The sequence below is a fragment of the Hemiscyllium ocellatum genome, chromosome 15, assembly GCF_020745735.1.
Source record: "Hemiscyllium ocellatum isolate sHemOce1 chromosome 15, sHemOce1.pat.X.cur, whole genome shotgun sequence".
In the NCBI taxonomy this organism is placed as follows: domain Eukaryota; kingdom Metazoa; phylum Chordata; class Chondrichthyes; order Orectolobiformes; family Hemiscylliidae; genus Hemiscyllium; species Hemiscyllium ocellatum.
This window is the reverse complement of record NC_083415.1, coordinates 44339487-44364431: the sequence shown is the minus strand read 5'-3', so window position 1 is coordinate 44364431 and position 24945 is coordinate 44339487. Positions and strand designations below refer to the sequence as shown.

The 24945-nt window shown below is 39.1% G+C and overlaps 1 protein-coding gene across 1 annotated transcript in view; it reads left to right on the top strand.

The window, feature by feature from the left end:
- The first annotated feature begins 7389 nt into the window (after positions 1 to 7389).
- ptprt (protein tyrosine phosphatase receptor type T) overlaps positions 7390 to 24945 on the top strand; it is a 1408195-nt gene continuing 1390639 nt past the window's right edge. Inside the window, exon 1 of the mRNA XM_060836083.1 lies at positions 7390 to 7559. Coding sequence (XP_060692066.1) covers positions 7466 to 7559 — 94 coding nt within the window. The 5' untranslated portion in view covers positions 7390 to 7465. The remainder of the gene's footprint in view (positions 7560 to 24945) is intronic.

Sequence of the window (24945 nt, the reverse complement as noted above, 5' to 3'; positions counted from 1 at the left end):
CTCTCACTGTGCAGTTTTCTCTCTCTCTCTCCTCCTTCCTAATCTGTCCTGTAGTTTCTCTCTCTCCTCGGGATCTTTTCTGCCCTTTGTGCTCTCTATCTATGCTCTCAGTCCCTGAGCTCACCTGCTTTCTCTACCCCACCCTACCCCACCCCACTAAACCTTGCTCTCTCTGGGCACCCTCCCTCCCTCCCTGTCCTGCTGTTTCTGTCCCTTAGGTGGATTTGGACTCAGTGTCTCATGGTACTAAACATGTCATGGCCACTGTGGGATCTAGCATTTCCCTCTATCTCCTGAGTTTTGGGTGGATGGGGTGATAAAGCCCCTTTCTCAGTGAGGGGGGAGCGTAGGGTTGGGGTGACAGGGGAAATCTGGAGTGGCGTGTGGCCTGGGATCTTACTGTGCAGTAAGGTAGTCACTCAAAGCATTAATGAGTCTCTGCACATGCTCACATCATAAAGGGCCATATTGAAGAGCCAATGTTGGACTGATGTGGGCAAAGTTGGAGATCACACAATAACGGGTTGTGGTCCAACAGGTTTGTTTGAATGCGCCAGCTTTCGGACCGCTGTTCCTTCATCAGCTAAACACCTGACGGGGGAGCAGCGCTCCGAGGGCTCATGCTTTTAGTGAACCTGTTGGATTGTGGTGTGGTATTGTGTGATTTTTAAATTTGTCCACATGGGACAAGATTAAATTAGGATGCCTGGTCGGCATGGACGAGTTGGACTGAAGGGTCTGTTTCTGTGCTGTATATTTCTATGACTCTATGTTTGTGAGTGGCAATGTCTGGTTGCCAGGATTGGATGCAAACATAGCTGTTGTTGGCATTCTGGCCACTGCCCCACCAAGGGCACCATAATGGCTCAGTGGTTAGCACTGCTGCCTCACAGCACCAGAGGTCTGAATTTGATTCCACCCTTCGACAATGTCTGTGTACATGTTGCACATTCTCCCCATGTGTGCGTGAATTTTCTCTTGGTCCTCCGGTTTTCTCCCATAGTTCAAAGATGTTCAGGTCAGTTGGTTTGGCCAAGCTAATTTGCTCATAGTGTTCAGGGATATGCAGGCTAGGTGGGTTAGTCAGAGGAAATGCACAGCTACAGTGATAAGATGTGTCTGGGTTAGATGCTCTTCTGAACATTGGTGTGGACTCAGTGGACTGACTGCACTGTAGGGAATTCTACAAAGGACAAATATTACAGCCAACATTCATAGGGATGCCTGGGTAAGCACCGAACTAGTTTATATGACTATGCAGGCCCATTCATGGGCTCAACATTCTTAGTCATTGTGGATGCCCACTCATAGTGATGGGATGTACATGAGTTCATTTGTCAAACATGGGAACAATGATAGAAAAGCTACAAACATCACAGGCTCCTAGAAGTGTTGATCACAGACAATGGGCTGTCATTCACCAACAGGGAAATTGAGTATTTCCTAAAGTCGAAAGGTCCTTGACATATTCGGACAGCTCCAAGCCAAGAGTAGTCCAAACTTTGAAGGCAGGTTTAAAGAAACAGCCAACAGTTTCATTGGATTCCAAACTGTCTTACTTCCTATTTGATTATTGGACCACCCCTCATGCAACTACAGGGACATCTCCAGCAAACTTGCTGATGGGGAGATGACTCCGCACCAGGTTAAATCCAATATATCCTGACCTGAAGTGAGGGTGAAATAGCATCAGGGGCATCATTGCTGGACACAAGACTCCTCTAAGTGAGAGAGACAATTTAATTCAGGGAACAAAGTTCAGCCAAAACCATGGACAAGGACTGCATTGGTAATAGGCAGAGTTGATGCATGATCAGGTCTCTTGACATACAAAGTTCAAGGAGGTGAGGCAGGTGAACAAGCACATAGACCACACAAAAGCTGCCAATTTGGAAACAGGGCAGGATCAAAACATACCTGGCTCCTCAGAACAGCCAGAAAGGCTGTAGGAAACCATGGGTTGTCCCTCTTCATCTGGCATCAAATAAACCTCGGAGTCTGAGATGGACATAGCAGATGTCACAACCTTGACACCTTGACCACCTGAAAGAGGATGCATTTCTTCCAAGATGCTCTGGTAGCAAGAGGCAAGCTACAGTCTGTGGCTCGTTGCCCATACCTGAGGCTGAGTCAGAGGAACCGGAGCTGGCATGAAAACGCTCCAAGAAAAAGAATAGCCTATGTCCCTGGACTGAGAGGAAGAGAGACGTGGTGATTGGAATAAGGTGGACCAGAGAGAATGTGAGTTCCCTGTTTGAGGTTGTTAATCTGGTCCAATCAGGGAGGTCTGGCTGACATATATAAACAAGACTGTCAGACATCTTGTCACTCTGACAGCTAGTTCTGAGGAAGCTGGACCAGTATCAAATACTATGCACATGTGAATAAAGGATGATTTGGTGATGTGATATTGGCCTATGCAGAGTTATTTCACAAACCAATAAAGCTCTAGTGACAGAAAGCTGTTACTGTTGCCACTTATGAGAACAAAGGTGTGGAAACATTTGTAGAAAAATCCCTAACAGAGGAATTCTTTCATCATATGAATTATTAAGGTTCAAGATCAATTAAAGATGAACATTCCTGTGAATAAATACAAAAATCACAATACCACTGGTTAGAAGAGTTGGCAGTTTTGAAAGTGCTTGCTCGCACATGGGTTTAGCATAATGTCATTTTATATCTTCTGAAATGCCTTGAATCAAGCCCAGCCAAATGGGACAAAGCTCTTCATTCTCTCCCAGCCTCACACCTTGCAGTAAATTAGTTTGGGGAGTAAAAAACTATTTATTACAGAAGATAGGTTGCTGCAAAGTTCCCATAACTTAACTTGTCAGTCTCACTCAAGTATGACTAATACAGAAAATGGAAATGTCACACAAATGTGGCAAGAGAGTTCTCTTTTGATTTTAAAGTTACTGCACAATGTTGAGAAGAGCCTATGGAGGTTTAATGTGTATCTTGATGACATATTTCACCTTCCAGCACTTTGTTCCACAGTGCTGACTTCAATGAAATGATATGTATCATAACAAATCATCAATCTACACAAAAGTATTGAAATATTTTGTCTGTTTTTGAATTAGTAACCTTCATAGGTTTCTACCCATGGAATATATGCAAGACCATCCATAAAATGACAGTCTGTTTTACTTCTGTCTAGCATCAGCAGATTCTAAATCAGTGTCAACAGGATGATCTAAAATGCAGGAATCTGAAGATCTTGTGCATTCCCAGGCTAATTTCCCATTTTCTAATACATTTCAAAGGACTTGACACTTTGTGATGTTGCTCATGTGACATCAGTTCAGTTCCATGTGGACAAATGAAAATGGAAATGTTAGATTAGCATGTAAGTGAAGCAATCACATGTACATTTAATAGATGTCCACAATTTCAAAGATAATGGGATTTCGCTTTTTCATTTAAAGACTCATCTAGGAAGAATTACAAAAAGCACAACATTTTATGAAGACTCAACATTAATACAAAAGCTTTGTAAACTATTCGCTTGCACTTTTATCTAACTTTATCTTAAACATTTGGTGCACATTTACACATCAATTTTGTTACAGCACCAAAGTGTTCCTCCACAATTTGTATGTAACGATTCAATAGCAATGGCGCTGTAACATAAAGGTTGTAAATACCAAATCTTTTAATGGGAGGTTGTGCAATTGAATTTGATAAATTTAATAGTATGTGTGACTATGCTGCCCCTTTATGTTGTCCTTGATTTTTCTCAACGGGGTGGGGGGGGGGGGGGGTTGGGGTTGTAAAGGCAGAGGTTCCGATTTGTCTGGACTTTAGGATCTTTGCTACAATCCGGGAAAAGGCTTTTAGTTTTTTTTTAAAAAACGAGTTGTGCAATGAAATGGGAGTGGCCATTTCTCCCAGTTCAGGGATTTTTCTAGTTTGGTTTAATTTTAGCTGGGAAACTAGAGAAACAGCTGCAGTGGAGAGAGGTTCCATGCTTCAGCAAATGATCCCTGGCCGAATCTCTCTTTCAGACTGGCATCTCTCCTGTAAGAACCAATGCTTGAATTTACACTTTTTGTCAAAAGAGGTGAGTTTATGGGGATAATGCAGGAAATTGGAACAGCTCCTTTCTTCAGTTGCGGGGGATATTGTATCAGTTGGGTTTTTAAATCATTGTTATTGTTAGTGTTTAATTCGGTGATGTGTAAATAAATTCTGTTTTACTTGAAGCCAAGTGGTTTGACCAGCTGCATCACTCCTGGGATATCCACCTTACATCTGCCTAAAACAATTAGAAAAGTTAGGGTCTGGGCTACCCTCTTAAAATGTTTTGAGGGGGGTCTGGCCTGGTCCATAACAGACATGACAAACCTCAGAAAAATGAGCAAGAAAGCTGCTAGAATGACATTATAGCTATTAAACAGAACATTTTACCAAGGAAGGAAACCAGCTGTAGACAGCTGTTTTTATTTGAATAATAATTCATTGGCTGCACCAGCATTTATTGCCCATCCCTAGCTGCTCTTGAGAAAGAATTGATGAGCTGACTTCTTGAACTACTGCAATCCATGTGCTATAGGTAGAACCACAATGCCATTAGGGGGTGAATTCCATGATTGTGACCAAGTAACACTGAATTAATGGTGATACATTTCTAAGACAGAATGAGAGTAACTTGCAGGAGAACATGCAGGTAGTGGTGTTGTAATGTATCTGCTGCTCTTGTCCTTCTCGATGGCACGGGACAAGGGTTTGGAAAGTGCTGTCCAAGGACACTTGGTGAGTTTCTGCGATGCATCTCACAGATGGTAAACATTGCTGTGACTGAGCCTAAGTGCTGGGGGCATTGGATGTTTGTGGATGTGGTGTCAATCAAGTGGCTGCTCTGTCCTGAATGGTGTCAAGCTTCTTGAGTATTTATACTCATCCAGGCAGGAAAGGAGTATTCCATTACACTCCTGCCTTGTGCCTTGTAAATGGTGGACAGGCTTTGGGCAGGAAGGAGATGAGTTATTCACTTCAGTATTCCTAACCTCTGACCTGCTCTTGTAGCCATTGTATTCATATGGTTAGTCCAATTCAAGTTCTCATCAATGGTAACTCCCATGATGTTGTTAGTGGGGGGGGCGGAATTCAGCAATGGTAATGCCATTGAACATCAAGAGATGGTGGTTAGATTCTCTCTTATAGGAGATGGTCATTGTATGGCATTTGTATCACAAATGTTCCTGTCACTTTTCAGCCCAAACCTGGATATTGTCCAGATCTTGCAGCATTTTGGTATGGACTGTTTCAGTATTTGAGGAGTCGCGAATAGTGAACATTGTGCAATCATCAGTAAACATCCCCAATACTGACCTTATGATTAATAAAGCAGCTGAAGATGGTTGGAACAAGTAAGGTTTATACCTGAAATGTTGATTTCTTCACCTTCTGATGCTGCTTGACTTGCTGTGTTCTTTCAGCCTCCTGCTTGTCTATTTATCATAGAAGCATTGAATCCCTACAGTGAGGAAACAGGCCCTTCGGCCCAACAAATCCACGCTGACCCTCTGAGGAGTAACCCACCCAGATCCCTTCCCCTAACCTATATTTACCCCTGACCAATGCAACTAACCTACATATCTCTGAATGCTATCGGCAATTTAGCATGGCCAATACACCTAACCTGTAACCTTTTTTGGATTGTGAGAGGAAGCTGGAGTACCCTGAACAAATCCATGCAGGTTTGGCGCGAATGTGCAAACTCCACACAGACAATCACCCAAGTTTGAAAGCAAACCCGGGTCCCTGGCGCTGTGCGGCAGCAGTGCTAACCACTGAGCCACCGCGTCACCCACAGTTGAGTAACTGTAAACAATCACTCAAAAATGTTTATAACGACCTTCGAGTAAGCAGGGATTTCAGTGTTATCATAAAGCTCTGCATCGTGAAAATTAAAAATATATTCAGATTTAAAACCGTCTTTTTTCCTTTCCCAGCAACTTCCTTGACAGGGTATTATCATGAGCAGCTTCAGAAAGTGCAAATACATTTTCCAAATCCTTAGTAAACTTGGAAGCAATTTACTCTCTACTTGTGTCAGTATTTTGTTGATCCAAACTTATTGTTCTCCTGAATACACAGCTCGTAAAACATTACTGAGATTTGAACAGACGGCATTCTTTCTCCACCAGATCACTCTCCTATGACTTGATTTGTTGGGGAGTACTTTTATATTCCAGCTGTAGTTCAGGTAGGATGTGTGGTTGCTTTGCACTGGCATGTTGCAAATCTTAAGTTCAGGGTCAAGCCTAATAGTTTAACAAGGCAAACTGAGTTGTCAGAAGGCAGCATTGCTTTGTTTCACCCAAGGTTAAACACCCAATTCAGCTTTAATGTGGAAAGAGGCAAATCCATTTTCCCCCTAATCAAACTATTCAGGGATATTCTTACACCCCAACACAGCAGGTAGGACTTGAACCCAGGGCTCTGGGATCCAGGGGCAAGGACACCTATGGGGAGAGTCGAAACCATTTTGCACAACTTATAACGCAAATGCACCCTGATAGAACCCGATCAATTGAACTGGCTCCAAATTTATACCGACTATATTTACTTTACTCAAAAAAGTAATTTGCATGTAAACATCACGGGAATTCTCAAAAATTATTTTAATTATCATAATAGAAAGATTTGCATAAATTAGAATAAATTACTTATTTAGTGCATCCATTCATGAGTGACATTGGAGAAAATTGTTTAATGATTAAGTTTGAAAAACAACTGAGCATTATAACTGGCTTCTGTGTCCCCGCTTTTAATAGTTTTTTTGAGAATTTAGAGCAATGTATGCACGAAGAGATAACTGATCATTGGAAATCTGAAATACTTCAGTATTTATAGGACACATTACTACTCCATGATATCGCTGTTGTCAGTTGAAAAAAAATGATAGTCATCTTGACTCATAATTATCTTCATTGTACTGCAGGCTCTCGGTCACAAATAGCTCGATTCACTCGATACTGCTGGACTTGTCACTCAAATGAACTATCAGATATTCCTCTAGACCTCTATCAACCTGTTTGCTCCAGCCGAGCATGTGTTGTAGCCCGATCATTCTTCAGGGTAGTCAGTTTCTGACAGTTTCATCCTTATACCTGAATGTGGAACCGTTGTCTTTCTGAACTGCTTTAAAAAAAACTGGATTGCGCCAGTTGCAAAGGAAGCGATTTCTCTCCCGAATATTTGAGTTGGAAGCCAGCTTCGCGCTCAGCCGCGTACGTGTGTGTGTGTGTATGTGTGTGTGAGAGAGAAACAGGGAAGCAGTCTGCGTCAGGACCCGGGGGAGTCCTCACAGAGCAACTACTTCAACATCTTCAAGCTGCCAGGCAGAGCCAGAAGCAGTCAGCATTTAAGTACATCACGGCGCTCCGGGTATCTCCAACGGATCATCTCTTGCTAATCAGCCGGCCGGCGGGATAATGCCACAGCGGCCCAAGTAATGCGAGAAAAATTGCTAGATATGAGACCGCTCTGGATTCCCCTCTGTCTTCTGGTATATCTGTGGTCAAGCGCAGAGGGACAAGTCTTCGCAGGTAAGTTCAAGCCTTCAGAGACCGACATGTACCGCGCAGCGTATGGGGCTGGTCTGCATGGGGTAAGTTGTAAAACTTGATGGTGGCCATCACAATGATCATCGATAATGAGGAGCCCTCTCTTAAAGTCAATGAATGATATCTCAGAATGAGCTCGACCGTGAATGTTTAAGATGGCAATGCTTAGCAATTTGAATTTCCAACTCCAGATTATGCAGTGATCACTTGGTTCAAACTCACCAAATGCCACGTAAAAGAGAAAAAAATCAATATCTCGAATTGACCTTTTGTTTTGGGGCTTTATACCGGTTTCTCAAACATTGCTGTAAAATCGACTTCCAGCAAGTGCCTCCTAAGTGAGGTTGCGTAACTTCTTTTGGTGAAGTTTACCATATGTTGTGCAGAAGGAGAGATGTATTATTTTCAGCTCCTTGGCACTCGTTGTTAAAAGCTGGTAGATCCTACTGGTCACCGCTTACTTTGGGGGTTACCCATTCACAGCCGCTTTGAAACTCAAGCATCTGTTTTGAAAAGGTAATGTTCCAATGTGCCCATTTGGTCAGCATGGGGTTGGAAAGAGGGCGGAGTGGATTTGACCAGCTCGTAATCTCCAGCAGGAGATCTCTCCCGTTTCCCGGGGGGTCAGCAAACTATCCATCGGAACTGGAGTCTTACTGTAACCTTGAGCCTTCGAAATTGCATATGAACCATGAACGCTGCAGGCACATAATAATCAGGATGTTGCAAGTGTTAAAAAAAAAGAGTAATTTTCGAGATAATTGGCAGCACATTCTATTGTTTGGAACGGGTCTCGAACGCCCCCACACCTCTTATGATTGAATCTGATCGATCCTTAAAAAATCAGCTAAAGTTTTGTCAACTGCCTGCAGACGGCTGACTCCCAGCCAAATGAAACCACATCAGGAGCAACACTGCATTTTTAGCACTGTAACACTGACTGTTCTAATGAGGGTTCCAGCTTCAAAATATATTGGAGGAAGCTCTGAGTTCAGTTAAACAACACCTTCAAAAATCGACTATCCCACACAAAGCCTCAACTTGCATGTGTTGGGGTGGTTTTCTGTGGTTGTAGAGCCCTGGGTTTTTAAAAGCAAAATCCATAAGTAAAGATTATGTGCTGGTGGTGCATGTGAATGTTTATGACAAAGTGGAAACCAGAACAAACATTCTTGTTTCAGGTGCATCAATCCTGAATGAAAATAGTTGTGCATTCTTTGTTTTTTTTACATTGAAATACCTTCCTTTATTCCCAATCTAAACTGAAAAACAGCAAAGGACCAGGCTATAAATTTCCTAACCAATCTTTTCACAATATAAGACGTTCCATGCTGATAATTAAAGATGTACGTTTAATTTGCAAAATAAATGTCCTTAGGCATTTTTCACATTGGCATACCTTACCCTGACATTGTTACCCGTGTTACAGGCCACATGCAAAGGCAATCAGATGAGTCAGTGCAAATCCTTCACTGGATGGTGGAGGGAGAAAGAGCTTGTAAGAGTTGATTGGGTAGGAGCAAAATCAAACAATGTGGCACTGAGCTCAATGGTTTAGGATAATCACAGGAAGATCTGGGTATAATTCCTGGTCTGTGCTGAGTTAGCCGGTCCCACGTGAGATGAAACATTGGTGTTTTGTTTATGAAATCAGACCCTCAATATGACTGGACAGAGGTGGGGAAATAATTGACCAAAATTCTTGTGCATGTTATTGCCCAGAGGAGATGCTATGTTCATAAGGTAATTGGCAAAGAGTATATCAAGCTTACTCATGTTTTCAATTGGCAAATATGTGGATAAACAAACAAAACTATGTTAATTTGCCAATCATATGGTATTAGTTATGTAAGGCAATTCTTTTTTTTGAGGAGTATGACATTGCTTCTGCCAAAAATTCGCCACTTATGTTGAAATGTTACAGAAATCTGGAAATTCATTTTCCTGCAAAAAAATACATTTATGAAGTGTTGCTCCACATAATCCTCTTCGTTATGAACACTCAATAATTATATCTGTTGTGTAAATTTCTGTGATGAATTATTAATAAGCATATGTTATAGTCAGCATCTTCATCTTTTACATAGCTTTATATTCCATAAAAGATCTGACATCCCTGCATTCTCATAAGTGATAAGTATTCTTATATAGCTCATATAATGTGAAAAGTTGAAAAGTTTAGCTTGCTAATTATCTTCATTATAAGTTCGTCAATGGAAATTCTGTTGTAATGGTGAAGTAAGATTCTCTATTCAAAACTAACTTCATAGTTCATCATTTTCACAACAAATTTAGTTGAACTTTTTCCTCTTTTAGAAAGTGGAAAATTATTGTTACCACGAGATGGCGCTCTAAACAATGCCATTTGGAAGGGATCTCGCTATTCCAAAGTGGAAAAAGCTCCAGCTTAATTCTAATGTTAAAGAAATATTAAATAGAAAAAGGTGTAGTTCATTTTAAACAATATATAGGCAGTCTGAAACAGATACAATTGCATTGTTGTTGAATCAAAAGTATCCTTTCCCATTTTGAATCCATAATATTCTAATTCTCGAGCATATTAGATATAAAACACATCCTATTGTTATTGAAACATTAGTTCCAAAAGCCTACATTGATGTTCAAGACCATTATTTATCTAATAATTTTTTTGCACTATGTTTACAACATATGATAAGTCATATTTTATTCAAGTTTGTGCATTTTCTAATAGAAATTAATTGTATTTTACAGTATGTGCATTTTCTAAGCTACTTATAATACTTTTGAAAATGGAACTGTAAAATATTGTAATTTTGGACTGAGTGATCAGATGATGGATGTGAACTATGGCCCTTACCTTCTCTTACTCATTCTCCAGCTTCTCTAATGCAGACACAACACAGAATCTGTCACATTACTCAGTGTTTCTACCTCAAAAGCGAGGACTGACAGGACGTGGACAGTGGATAAGTGCAGCTGCTGCCCACTCACCTGTCCATGCACAAAATGACAACCTTAGGAAGTGGTGTCTTGATGAATTCCAAGAGAAAGAGCCTCCAAACGCGGAATGCAGCCCTTTCAGCTACAAGCTGAAAGTGAAAACTAAACAGACTTACATATAATTTCAATCATTCAGATTTCCCTTAATTTCAACATATTGCATTCCCAGTCACAGTGAGATATTTTTTAAGAAGGTAGGTAATGGAATACTTCAAGTTTCATGGTGCATGCTTGCAAATGGAATACAAAGGGCTTCGATGATTCTATAAATCACCAGGTAATTGTTCAAGATAATGTAGGAAGAGGTCTATGCTCGAGTTCTCTTTTAAATTAAACTGAAACTTTCAAGAAAAAAAATTTTAAAAAGTGGTTAGACGTGTTAATATTTGAATCTGGCTTTTGCATTGTGCTTATGTGAAGACAAAGTTATTAATTATTTGGGTGTTATGTACTGCGTTGTGCAAATTAGATGTTCTGTTAAATAAAAGGAAATTATGAATACTGTAAACATGAAATAAATGCAGAACATACTGGAATTACTTAGCAGCTCCATTTGCACTTCTTAAGGGAGGAGACAGGTAAATGTTATGAATGATTGAGACACGAATCAGATGCTGACATGCTGTGTTTGTGGCACTTGATGCCTTTATATTTCAGATGTAAGCAATCTTGTCAGTTTTTAGACCACAAAAAAATTCAATATTACAATACAGCTAGAAGCTGACCATTTCAGATACTATTGAAGTTTGCCAAATATCGTAATTCAGTGAGGATATGTAGATTAATGAACCTGTGATACATCATGTTTTGTCTAAATTTGAACTCTCTTGATAAATCACAGGCAACAATGGTATATTGAGGATCACAATTATAGTACAATCTTGCCTCACTATGGTTTGCAGTTTCTGTTGTTCATTTTGTGATTAGGTAATTTTATCTGATAAAATGATTTAAAAGCAAAGTCCAGAGTATGTTTCCAGTGCTCTGAAGGAAATAGTAGGTGTGTTTGATGCCGGTGAAATCATTCCTGATCCAATGATATAATTGAAAAGCATTCCAACCACTTAGTGTTAATTTAGGATTACTAGGAGCTACTTAGGGTTAAGGAAGAAGAGAAAGCTGTTGTAAAAATGATTTTAAAAAGTACAAATAATTAATCAATAGTGTCACATAGAGATGCTGATATCAATGAGGCCAAAATGAAAGAAAGAAAAGGAGGGAGATAATATAACTTTTTAATTGTACAGGCTGTAAGTTATCTTCATTTCATACACAAACTAATTTTCTACTGAAGGTTTCGATAGATGATTTGAAGAAAAAAGTATTTTGAAGAAATTAGTTCTGGATTAATTACTTGCACTCTAACCTCTGAGTCAAAATGTTGCAGGCGCAAGTCCATTCCAGGACTTAAACACAGAAGTCTGGGCCAAGTCCCAAGTGCAGTCTATTACTGAGGGAAGGAGTAACTGGAAAAGCACAGCAGGTCAGTGAGCATCTCAGGTGCAGGAAAATCAATATATTGGGCATAAGCCCTTCATCAGGAATGGGTCAAATGCCAAAAACATTGATTCTCCTGTTCCTCGGATGCTGCCTGACTTGCTGTGCTTTTCCAGCACCATACTTTAGACTCTGATCTCCAGCATCTGTGGTACTCACTTTCTCCTAATACTAAGGAGACTCAATTAACATCAATCAAGCCTTACCTGCCTGCTCAGGTAGAGAGAAAAGATCCACGAGTACCATTTTAGAAAGAGCAGGAGAGTTATACTCAATGTGTTAATAATATTTATCCATCAAACAATAGAAATAAACAAAATACCTGGTTACCTATACATTGAAATTTATGGAAACAAATTTGACAGCTGTATCTTTACCTTTCCGAGTTGTCTCATTGTCTGGAAAGTACTTTGGGGCATCTTGAAAGCAGTATATAAAAGCAAGACACTTTTATGTATACATTTCTAAACTAGATGTACTTAGAATCCCTGCAGTGTGGAATAAGGCCATTCAGCCCAACTAGTCCACACCAACCCTCCAAAGAGCATCCCACCCAGACTGACCCCGCCTTTCCCACAGCTAATCCTCACATCCCTGGACAATTTAGCGAGGCCAATTCACTGAACCTGCACATCTTTGGACTGAGGGAGGAAACCAGATCACCTTGAGGAAAGCCATGCAGACACAAGGAGAATGTGCTAACTCCACACACAGTCAGCTGAGGCTGGAATTGAACTTGGGTCCCTAGTTCTATAAGGCAGCTGTACTAAGCCACCATGCTATCCTAGATTCTGATTTAACATGAGTCTAAAGAAGATCAGGATAAAATATTAGCTTTGAAATAATTCATGTTCTCGGTTGAGCAACCTGCAACAATATGATAGAGCTCACTACAGACCTCAGAAATAAGCTACCCACAAAGTATGAACTAAACCTAATACACATATGTTCTTTCTTCCAAAAGTAATTTGAATTTGCAGACTTGCAGAATTTTGCAAGCGATAGTGTCAACCAACAACAGGGCAGTAGCAGGCATGCTGTTTAAACAAACCACGATACTTAGGAATGGCAATACAAATATAAATTGTATTTTTGTAGAGCATAACTTGTACTGCTGAGAACGGATACATTTTGTCACTGCTTTTTATTTTGTAATGATTAGAACAACTTGAAGGAATACAAATTCAAAGGGAAAACCAGCATTTATATTGGATGAGAGGACATTGCTGATTGATTGACAAAGGCACTCTCATTGGCAGAGGTGTTGCCAAAGAAAATATACCAACTAATAACGATTAACAGTTAATAACCAGAGGAGAAAGTGAGGACTGCAGATGCTGGAATGCTGGAGATCAGAGTCAAAAAGTGTGGTGCTGGAAAAGCACAGCCGGTCAGGCAGCATCCAAGGAACAGGAGAGTCAACGTTTCGAGCATAAGCTGTTCGTCACAAATGTTGATTCCTGCTGAAGAGCTTATGCTCGAAATGTTGAGTCTCCTCCTCCTCAGATGCTGCCTGACCGGCTGTGCTTTTTCAGCGCCGCAGTCAATAGCCAGACTGTGTTTAAATTTTAAACCGGAAAGGTTGACTCTGATTGGTTAGGTCATCGCCCTGAGAAAAATTGAGACATATGCTTGAGTTGAAGGAAGAAACTCAAATATTGGAGCACAAATTTAATTTTCATTCTTCTAAAAAATGTAATTTAATATATTAATCTAAAGGGATGAAATTAATCAAGTGTAAAATTAATTTTTTTAACAACAGGAGTGTTTGTTCAGCAGATGCCATGACTTAGCATACTGTTAACAACTCATTTACTCCTGCTTAAACAAGACTTAATCCTTGTCATTTGTCCAGAACTTAAGAATGGTAGGCAAATATTTGAAGTTCACAATAATTCAATTGTTTTTATTTCGATTCTGTTTGCAAAGACTGCAACAGTGCAAACTTTAGAGAAGTCGGATATCACTAGCAGTAACGTCTCGATTTCCATGTTTTGTGGAAGGTGACCATTGCCATCAATTTCACACAATCATAATAGCTGACAGCCTAATCAATGTAAGTACCACAAATTCTGAGAGATTATGGCTTTGGAAAAAAGTGAGGAAAGTATTTGCAGTTATAAACATCTTCCTGCAACTCTCATAACATAGCTACGTACAATAGCGGTCTTTTCTATACAACCAATTCCCACACACAATGAACTGAATAACTAACAAAACTTTTTATTTGATTGCAAATTGTTCATCAACAAAACTTGGGGGATCACTTTGCTTTTCTTTGAGTACTATCCTTAACATTTTGTCACTGCTTTTTGTTTGCAATGATCAGAACAATTTAGAAGAATACCAATTCAAAGAGAAAAACCAACATTTATGCTGCATGAGAGGACAGTGCTGATTGGTTGGCAAAGGTGTTGCCAAAGAGAATATATCAACTAATGATGATTGACAGTTAAGAGCCAGAGGAGAAAGTGAGGACTACAGATGCTGGAGATCAGAGTCAAAAAGTGTGGCGCTGGAAAAGCACAGCTGGTCAGGCAGCATCCAAAGAGCAGGAGAGTTGACATTTCAATAAGCTGTTTATTAGGAATGTTGAAAAATGTGCTATGGTTTAATGTTTAAACAAAAAGATGGTTTCTCCAAAACTTCAACATTTTCTCAGCACTATTAGCAAGTTATGCTGTGGTCATGACTCTGACTACTTCATTCAGAATTTTAGAATGCCAATTTCTTTATGGAGGCTAATGTATGAAAATTATTCTTTAAATGTAGAGATTTAAGCAGAAAGAAAACACATATCCTTCCTATTAAATTTTTAAAAATCAAATGAGTTAAAAGGTTGGCCTTTTTTCAGGCATTAAGGTTTCATGCACGTTTGTGATGACTTTTTTTTAAAAATTGCACTTGTCAATCATTTGAAAATCAGTGATCTGACATTTACATTTTAACTGCTCTCATGCCTCAAAAATGTTAGCCTAATTTCTGTGCTAATTTCTGACATCAGAACTTGAATCGATAACTTAAAACTAAAAGTGCAGTTACAAAGTTAAGTCTAAACAAGGTAAAACTGCAATACATGCACAACAAAGCGGGGAAACACCAAAACATACCTGACCAATTTCCACTTTTCACTGAATCGAATAATCTCTTTGTTTTCTTATAATGTTCATTTTTCATCAACTTATATGTTGATGTGGTTTGTAATTCTAATCTGTCTTAAATATTTCTGAAAACTCACAATAAACAATTGTTTTCATATTTGTCATTCTACAAAGGAATATCAATTATTGAACACAATTCATTGACCTCAAACTTCAGTGAACTGAAGCTGAAACATAGTACATTCACTCAAGATATACATCTGATCAAATTTGTATTAGTGACAGTTCAGTTGTCCTTGAAGGAACAATGAATATGATTGTGCATAAAATATTAGATCTCCGAAAGTATGTTTTGGTAAATTAAGGAAAGATTCAAAATTTGGTTATCCATTTCAAAGTTCTATTTTATTGTGAAGTTTGTCTCAGTATACCAAAATGGGCAACTCATATTCTCCTGTAAGCAACTAGAAAGTAAAGTATGTTTCAGTGATGAATTAAACATAAAATTAATTCATTATAAATAACAAAGGCAAATAAGTTGGTTACTCTCTATCTTCTAAGGTACTTCAGCAGAATGAAAATCTAATCACTAAGATAACTCTATGGAATTAATTATAAGACTGGAAATGATATCCCTGGGGCGGTGGAAAGATTGGAATAGGATGCTCAGGCTTCATCTGTGTAACATGGTAAAGTGGCTTGAGATGAGAGCAGTCATATTGTAAATGTCAGAGTAATGATTTTGGAGTGATTGCAATTTTTGAAAATCAGGCATTGGAGAAGAGCATCAAGCCTTACTGTTTGAATAAAAGCTGCCCCTTTGAGTGATTAAATGTAATAAATTTGAGTTTTAATTTTCATTCAGGGAAAGGATGTTTGTTTTCTTTCGTTTAAATCTCTATGTCTAAGAGAACCGTTCTTATGTACACAAGATTCCTCAAAGAAATGGGCTGTCAGGTTCTACAATTACTGTTTAAGCAGTTTGAGGCATGACTTCAGCAATTTAATAATGTTGCTCTCACTGTGCAAATGACAAATATATTCTTTAAAGAAAGACTGATGAAGGTATAGATCTTATCTGATCAAGTCTTTTTTTGAGTGCAAATTGCAGTCTGTGAGTAAGATACAATGAGGGTAATTTGCCAAGTCAGTAACACTGGTCAGGAGCCTCATCACAAGCTCTGTGAGCTGAGGAATCACAAGGGTGTTGTTCATAATTTTTGTGCATGGATGGAAAATTACAGGCATTAAGTTTCTTTAGCAAAGCTCACTATGCGCACAGCTATGTGTAAAATTGACTCTAACATCCACTTACAATTTGCATCTGTCTTTGTTAAAAAAACTTACAAAATCACATTGGTTTATTTATTAGGAGTACACAATTTTTGATGTATGCTTAAAAGAGATTGAATCCTTCAGGCTCACCAAATAGCTTAGTGAATGGGAAACAGCATGTGATATTTGGGGTTGCTTTTGGACATGGTCAGTGGTGTTAAGAGGAATGCCCCTTTAAGATGCATCAGTTAAATTCTAATCATAATTTTGCTAATGAGTGTGAAAAAGCTATTTAAAACTTAAATCTGGTATCCCCTGAGAAAAGGGTGAAACTGATGCGATTGGCCCCAACCAGATTGCCTTTCATTACCTTGAATCTCTTCCACCTGTTTACTAACATAGCAGTAATTAATCAGGCATTTTTCTTTAATAAAACAGATTTACTTGAAATAAAAATAGAAATACATAGTTTATTACAGCTGTGCAACATGGGATGATATTATTCATTCTCGTCATGAATGAGTCGAGTGCTTGGTTACTAGAGTGTTGTTGGAAATCAATACGCAAGATGTAGTAAACATTGCACTACTCTATGTTAAATTTACAGCATGCTCCCTGGTATCTTTCAGCCAAAACATATGCAAACACTGTTTTGTTTGTTGTATGCTATAGATGATTGGAGTCAGATAACTCTGTTGTAATGAATGGTATTGAATTTACTGAAACAGTTATAACATAGCAACAATATTGATTTTGCAGAAATTCAATATTGCAATGGAGAAATGCAGTTGCTGCAGCGTTGAAGAACAAATTTATTTCACCCATCTTTCAGGACCAATCAAATAAATGAGGAATGACATGGCCAAAATGGATGTCATATTTGTTTAAAAACATAAAAAACAGAATTCACCTAGTATACCTCTCATGATTTGTATCTGGTTTCAACAACATTGTAGGATGCTTTTTCAGATTTACACCTATCATGCTCCCAAAAGCCATTATACTTCTTTTCAATGCAATAGAACTGCTTGAAATAAATCTCCAGAATTGTATTTTTGTTTGTCAATAACGTACCTTCCTGGAAATGACTTATAGACACATTCGGGTTTAATGACAAGAATGATTAAAATTCAAGTAGTTTATTCCAAAATACTGATTATAGAACATACAAACAAATTAATTTTTAACATATTACGATGTTATATGTCTTCTAAGACCATGATGGCTTTAGGCAAAATTCGGAAGATTGTAGATTTTAGTTTCATCTGGCGCTTTGTTTTTGAATTAGTACTGCACTCTCAGAGAAGTACCATCTTCTTAAGTTTAGAATCTTTCACAACAGATGTCCGCCTTCTCATCACCTCAGCCTGGAGTATGATGAAATCCCACAGGTACCAGCAAAGTGAAGTGGGAATCAACAATGCAGTACACCTTCTAATTCTAAAGCAAATAAGTTCAATTTGTATAAAATTATGAATGTTTCTGTAAAAGACAGTCTTCGGCAAGGCTTTTCATCTTGTCTCCAGTTTCCAAGATGTACCAAAGTAAAATGAATTGATTGGTAAGTGGAGCTGATTGATTGAGGCTCTGCCACGGAGAATGCACCACCCTAATGATGATTGACAAGAAACTGCCAAGCTTTGTTTAATTTTTAATCAAGGCTGGTTAATTCTGATTGGTAAAGACATTGCCCTGAGAGATTAACCAGAGAATGGCTGTCACCTGTTTTTTGTTTTGATACAGGCACAGAGTATGTACATGTTATTTCTGACTTCAAAATGAGTATTGAAATCTGTAAATCAGCTAGCCTTTTTAATGGTTGAAATAGTATTTGCACTGAATATTGTACACATTAAATGGAGTGAAATAGCTTTTGCTTTCTACTATTATGTATTGTTCCTTCTGTGAAGAACACCAGCCCTACAAGTATCAATATGACAAACAACATTCTGCAAATTAAATAAATAATTGCACCTGTCATCACTGGTCAGTCGAGATTTAATTACATATAACAAAATAAAGACCAGTTGATGTCTCTAAGCCAAATGCAAAATAATTGAGTGCTGTATTGTTGGAGGTACTATCCTTGAGCACTATTGCGGAAAGGTCAAATGAAGGCTGCTTGGAGGTTCAGGTGGATGGAAAAATGTCCAGGAAACCACTTGAAGATGAGCAGGGGCATCTCTATTATTCAATAAAATTTCTCCCTTGGCCAAAATCTGTGAAAACAGACTAACTGGTCAATCAATCAATATTTATTATCTGTGGAGCCTTAGTAAAAATAACTTCACTGTTATGGTTGCCTATGTGACTGCTTTACAGTTGTAATTCATTGAGTAAATGAGCTGCTCTAGGATGTTCTTAGGACCCAATGTTTCTGACCAAAGTAATCAGAAGAATTTTGATGTTAGAATGTGAACAGAGTCCATAATCCTCATGCCTCAATAATACTTAAATTGGGATTAGATGAGTTTACAAAGTGCCCAGGGATCCAACTCTAAATGTATTGTAAGTCAGATTGGACATTGACTTGAGATTTACACTGCTTCTTTGGTGTTGGTGCAAAGCAAAAATCACTTTGCTCTCTGCTAAACTTGCAGTATAAATGTATCCTCAGTGACTAAGCTGTTCCATTCAATAGTAGCAGCTTATTTGAAGGAGTACCTAAGTTTTTAAGGATTTTATGTCACCAACTAAGTAGAAGTTACTTTGGTTTGGTAAAGAAAATGCTTTACTAGTTTGTTTTAGTGTAATATCTATAATCTGGAATCACTTTCAGAAATAACATGTAGAACTTTCTGCTTTCTGAGGAAGTCAGCATGAAGGCCAGAGGTTGAGTGAAGGTGTACCAAAAGCCCACCATCATTAATTCTTCACCTAATAGGTACAGGGTGAGAAAACGCATGGTCAACCTTTTCCCCACCAAAAAACAGAGATTATGCTTCACTTAACAGCCTCAACCTGCCACTGCAGGGATTGATGAAATGGAGCTATCACTACATGGCACGCACAATATATAGACCATTTGTCATGTCTCCACGGAGAGGGATCCTTTGATCCAAGGCAATCAGTGCCTGTTCGAGGAGCTGGATGTCAGGCATTGTGGTGCTTGCTGGGTGCTACATGTCGGCCTTGCATCTAATCCTGTTGACTGGCTGACAATTCTCACTGTGTAGGAACTCTGCTCTTCGGTCATGATTTCTCTTTTTTGTTCTTTTCTGGGACATGGGGATTGCTGGCTGGGCAGCATGTTTTAGCCATTGCTACAATGTGGTGGTGAGCTGCCTTCTTGAACCGCTGTAATCCATGTGTTATAGGACCCACAATGCCCTTAGGATGGAATTCCAGGATTTTGATTCAGTGACAGTGAAGGAACAATGATATACTTCAAGTCTGGATGGTAAGTGGCTTGGAAAGTAACTTACAGGTGGTGGTGTTCTTCTATATGGAAGTGGTCATGATTTTGGAAGGTGCTGTCTAAGGATCATTAGTGAATTTCTGCAGAGCATCTTGCAGATAATATGCACTGCTGATATTGAGCATCGGTAGTCGATGCTTCTAGATGTGGTATCAATCAAGCAGGCTGCTTTGTCCTGGATGATATCTAGCTTCTGAGTGTTGTTGGAACTGAACCTATCCAAACCAGTGAGAGGTATTCAATCACACTCCTGACTTGTGACGTGTAGATGGTAAACAGGCTTTGGGGAGTGAAGAGGGGAGTTACTCACTGCAATATTCCTAGCATCCGAGCTGTTCTTATAGCGATTGTGTTTATGTGGAGAGTCAAGCTGAGTTTCTGGTCAATGATAACCTCAGGGATGTTGACAGTGGGGGAATCAGTAATGGAAATACCATTGAATGTCAAGGGTGATGGTTAGATTGTCTCTTATTGGAGATGGTTTTTGCCTGACATTAATGTGGAGTGAATGTTACTTTCCACTTGTCAGCCCAAGCCTAATTATTGTCCAGATCATGTTGCATTTGAACATGGATTGCTTCAGTATCTAATGTGTAGAACATTGCACGATCATCATTGAACATCCCAATTTCTGACTGTATGACACAGGTCCTTGATGAAACAGTTAACAATGCTTGACACTATCCTGAGGAACTCCTGCAGAGATCTTCGGGAGATGAGATAATTTGACTTTCAAAATCAGGCATGACTCCAACCAGCAGAGAACTTGTCCCCTGATATCCATTCTTTCCTGTTTTGCAAGGGTTCCTTGATGCCACATGTGGTCACACGTAGCTTTGATGTCTCACCTCACCTCTGGAATTCAGCTTTTTTGTCCATGTTTGAACAAAGGCTGTAGTGAGATCATGAGCTGAGTGGCCCTGGTGGAACCCAACTGAATTGGTTACTGCTGAGCAAGTGCTGTTTGGTAGCACTGTTGATGACACCTTCAATCATGTTACTGATGATTGAGAGTAGACTGATGGGGTGGTAATTGGCTGGGTTGGGTTTGTCCTGCTTTTGCTGTACAGGACATACTAGGGCAATTTTCCACATTGTTGAGTAGATGCCACTGTTGTAACTGTACTGGAACAGCTTAGCTAGGGGAGCAGCAAGTTCTGGAGCACAAATCTTCCGCGATGTTCTCAGGACCCATAGCCTTTGCATATCCAGTACCTCCAACCATTTTTTGATATCATGTGTAGTGAATTGAAGACTGGTATCTCTGATGCTGGGGATCATCGAGGAGTCTGAGATGGATCATGCATTTGGCACTTCTGGCTGAAGATTGTTGTGAATACTTGAACTTTATCTTTTGCACTGGTATGTTGGCTTCCTCTATCATTGAAGATGGGGATATTTGCAGAGACCCATCCTCCAGTGAGTTGTTTAGTTGTCCACCACCATTCTATGACTCAATGTTGCAGGGCTGCAGAGCTTCGATCTGATCCCTTGGCTGTGGGATCATTTCCAGGAAGGCCTTGCTGATCTGAATGGAGGCCTTGTTGGTGGTCTCTCCATGGCCTGATTGCCATGTAGTATGGTGGGTCTTCATTGGAAATGGCAGCGTGTACCTCTAGCCAGTTCTGCAGCCAACTTCAATCATCAACAAGATTTGCCTCATGAAACCAAGATATCAATAGTAGTTGTATTCTTTAATTCTAACAATGTAGGATGCAGATAGTACACTTCAAAGGCAGCTTTGCTAGCCGCACATATAACACATGCATGACGAAGGGGCTGCACTTTGAAAGCTTGTGATTTTAAATAAACCTGTTGCACTATAACCCGGTATTTGTGTGATTTCTGACTTTGCCCACCCCAGTCCAACAGTGGAACCCCCACATCATTGGAGAGCATTTGACTAATGATAGAAGTTGTCTGCTTAATATTCAAAAATTGTGTGATTTACTTTGAATACAGCTTGATATTCCTGTGGGAAATATTAGCATGGGAATCAGGATTGTATCTAGTTAATCTGATCATCAATAATATCGATATGTTAGATTAAAGCACAATTATGTATTCCTCTGATTTACTCTGACATATGTTTCAGTTGCATATATTTCAGTAGTTATGGCAACATCACGAAAGTCAGATTTGCAAGGATAAATACTTAATTGAAACCATATTCCAATTTAACAATCAATAACTGTAACTGGTTATGTTTTAATAGGATTTTTGCTTTGTTTTAAAGTATGTCTTTGTGGAAAAGGGTTCCTTGGAGAACATACCTTCAAAATTGATTGGAATAAATATCTATTGTATGGAATGTTCTGTACAATTGCTATCGAAAACATTTAATATAGGATTCTTTAGATTAAAAAAATCCTTAATTTGAGGAAAAATTGCATTTGTCATATTTGATTAAATAGCAAATTACACTGCATTTCATTTCATGTTTTTAAACTTGCAGCTAGTGCTTTAAATGTGAATTAAGATCTATTTCATGGATATGCCCCTAATGCTGATATTTTCTGTTTTCAATTTTTATCTAACACATTGAACACTAAAATTGCATTACGATGCTTGTTGTACTAATGCCACAAGAAAAAAAGAATAACCCATATGTGTAGGTTATGTCAAGGTCGTTTGTTAGGCTTCATCAGAACTGATAATTGTTTATTGATTATTATATTGATCAAAAAAACTTGATCAGGTAATCACTACTAATTAATCAGGACAACTCTAATTCACAGGGCAGCAATAATTTAAATTGGACAAGAAAGAGGTTCTATTAAGTGAGTACTGACTGGAATGATTGTAAAGTTATAAGGCCATTGGGATACATTTCCAAAATGCCTAAGAACAGAAAATAGATTTTCACCCATTTGTAAAATGTTATCAAAATAACAAAAATCAGATATACATTTATCATTTATGCAATTCATTTTATATTTAACTAATAATGCTTTGATGAATGCCTTGTAAAGTTCCATGTGATAAAGTCACTGAAGATTAGATTAGATTCCCTACAGTGTGGAAACAGGCCCTTCGGCCCAACAAGTCCACACCGACCCTCCGAAGAGTAACCTACCCAGTCCCATTTACCTCTGACTAATGCACCTGACACGATGCGCAATTTAGCATGGCCAGTTCACCTGACCTGCGGGAGGAAACCGGAGCACCCCCACGCAGACATGGGGAGAATGTGCAAACTCTACACAGACAGTCCCCCGAGGCTGGAATCGAACCTGGGACCCTGGTGCTGTGAGGCAGCAGTGCTAACCACTGAGCCACTGTGCCGACTTATCAAGATTTTTTTCACTCATGAATTATATTTTACATTTCATAGTCCCATTTTGAAACATGCTGAGATGGGCTTTAAAATAATGGTTGAGATTGTAATGAAGTCAGCCAGGTGGACCACATAGAATATGAGTACTCTGATTGGGGCATTTAACTTGACCCAATCAAGGAGTCCTATATAAGAAGAGTGTCAGAGGTTCTGCTCACTTTAGTAGCCGGCTTTGAGCCAGCTGAGTAGGTGTCCTGTACTAGTGCATTAAATAACAGTCGCATTTGAGTTGGGGGTAACCATTTTTAGCATCATGCCATTATTTGCGAAGCTTGACTCCTTCAATCCTCCTGTCAAATTTGTTTTGTTTTTCCAGCAAATGATGCTAAGTGCAGATGAAAAGCAATGAGTTATCCTGACAGATTGTGGACCTGTAGCTTTTTTGCTTATTAAGAGCCTAACTTGCCCTGTGGCACCAGATACTAAATCCTGTCAAAAGTTAATTAATTTAGCTAAGGAATATTACAACCCCAATCCTCCTCTAACTCTGCGATGCTGTTGGTTTTACTTAGCAATTCAAGAACCAAGGGAGTTGTTTTGGGGTTTTTGACTAGGTTAAGATGACTAGCAGATGCATGTGAGTTTTGGTTTAAACGTTAATGTGATGCTGAGAGACCATTTAGAATGTGAGATTAATGATGTCACCTTACAAAAGTGCCTACTAGCTGAAGCCCAACTGGACTTCAAACAGGCACTGCATCTGTCTTTAGCATTGGAAAATGCAACAAGTGGAACATATGAGTTGCTCAGTATTCTGATGAATGTGGACAGCCTTGCCATTCTGACTGAGCTTAGAGAATATAACTTGAGTGAAGGCAATAGCATAGCCTCACTCAGGACATATCCCGGACAGAGGGACTCTAAGTCAGCCCATAGCAAAATGTCAAAACAAAGCCAAACCTCGGCCCAACAGTTTGAATTTTCTTCAGGATCTGGGCCAACAAGCCATTGTAGTTGCGGCCTAATTTGAGTCAGCAAAAGCATCCTTGTTGACATAGATTAAGAGAACTGAAAACACTGATGTCCAGGAGAGTACACACCCTGAAAAGTCCACCTACATCTGGTTTAGAACAGTGAAATTGCTTAGCAACATCAAAATTAGAATCAATCAAAATAAATGTCTAATAAAATGGTCACCTGGTTATAATGGAGATTGATAACAATGCAGCCACTTCAGTGATCGCAGAACTAGTCTTTTACAAAATTCGCCCTGGACTCCAATCCTTAATTTTGTGCAAGATCTCAATTAGACTGAGAACCTGTACCAAGGAACATTTACACATTGAGTGCAATTTTGATTCTGGTCTTTCATGAGAAGCAGCTGGTTTAGTTACCACTGATTGTAGGAAACAACTCAGGCCCAATCTCAATGAGGTGAAATTGGTTGAGAAAGATTCACATTGGCTGAATATCTTTTGATTAGAAAGTGGCTGCCTGACTGAAGTCCAAATTAAATATCTGGAAGTTTTTCAGTAAGATCTGGGGACTATCAAAGGAGCCAAGGCCATTTTGCCTGTTGATGAGGAAACAACTCCATGATTCTGCAAGACCCACCCAGTACCATCTGCCTTACGTATAAAAGTAGAGGTAGAAATCAAGAGGTGACAAAGTGAAGTGAGGTTACAAACCATTACAGATGCAGAATGGGCAGCATTCTGGGCGCAGTTTGCAGAATGGGCGTGTGTACTGTTATCGACCTCCATTGGAACCAGGTGACCATAAGGATTTGTTCTAATATACGTGACTGCCATTTGGGGT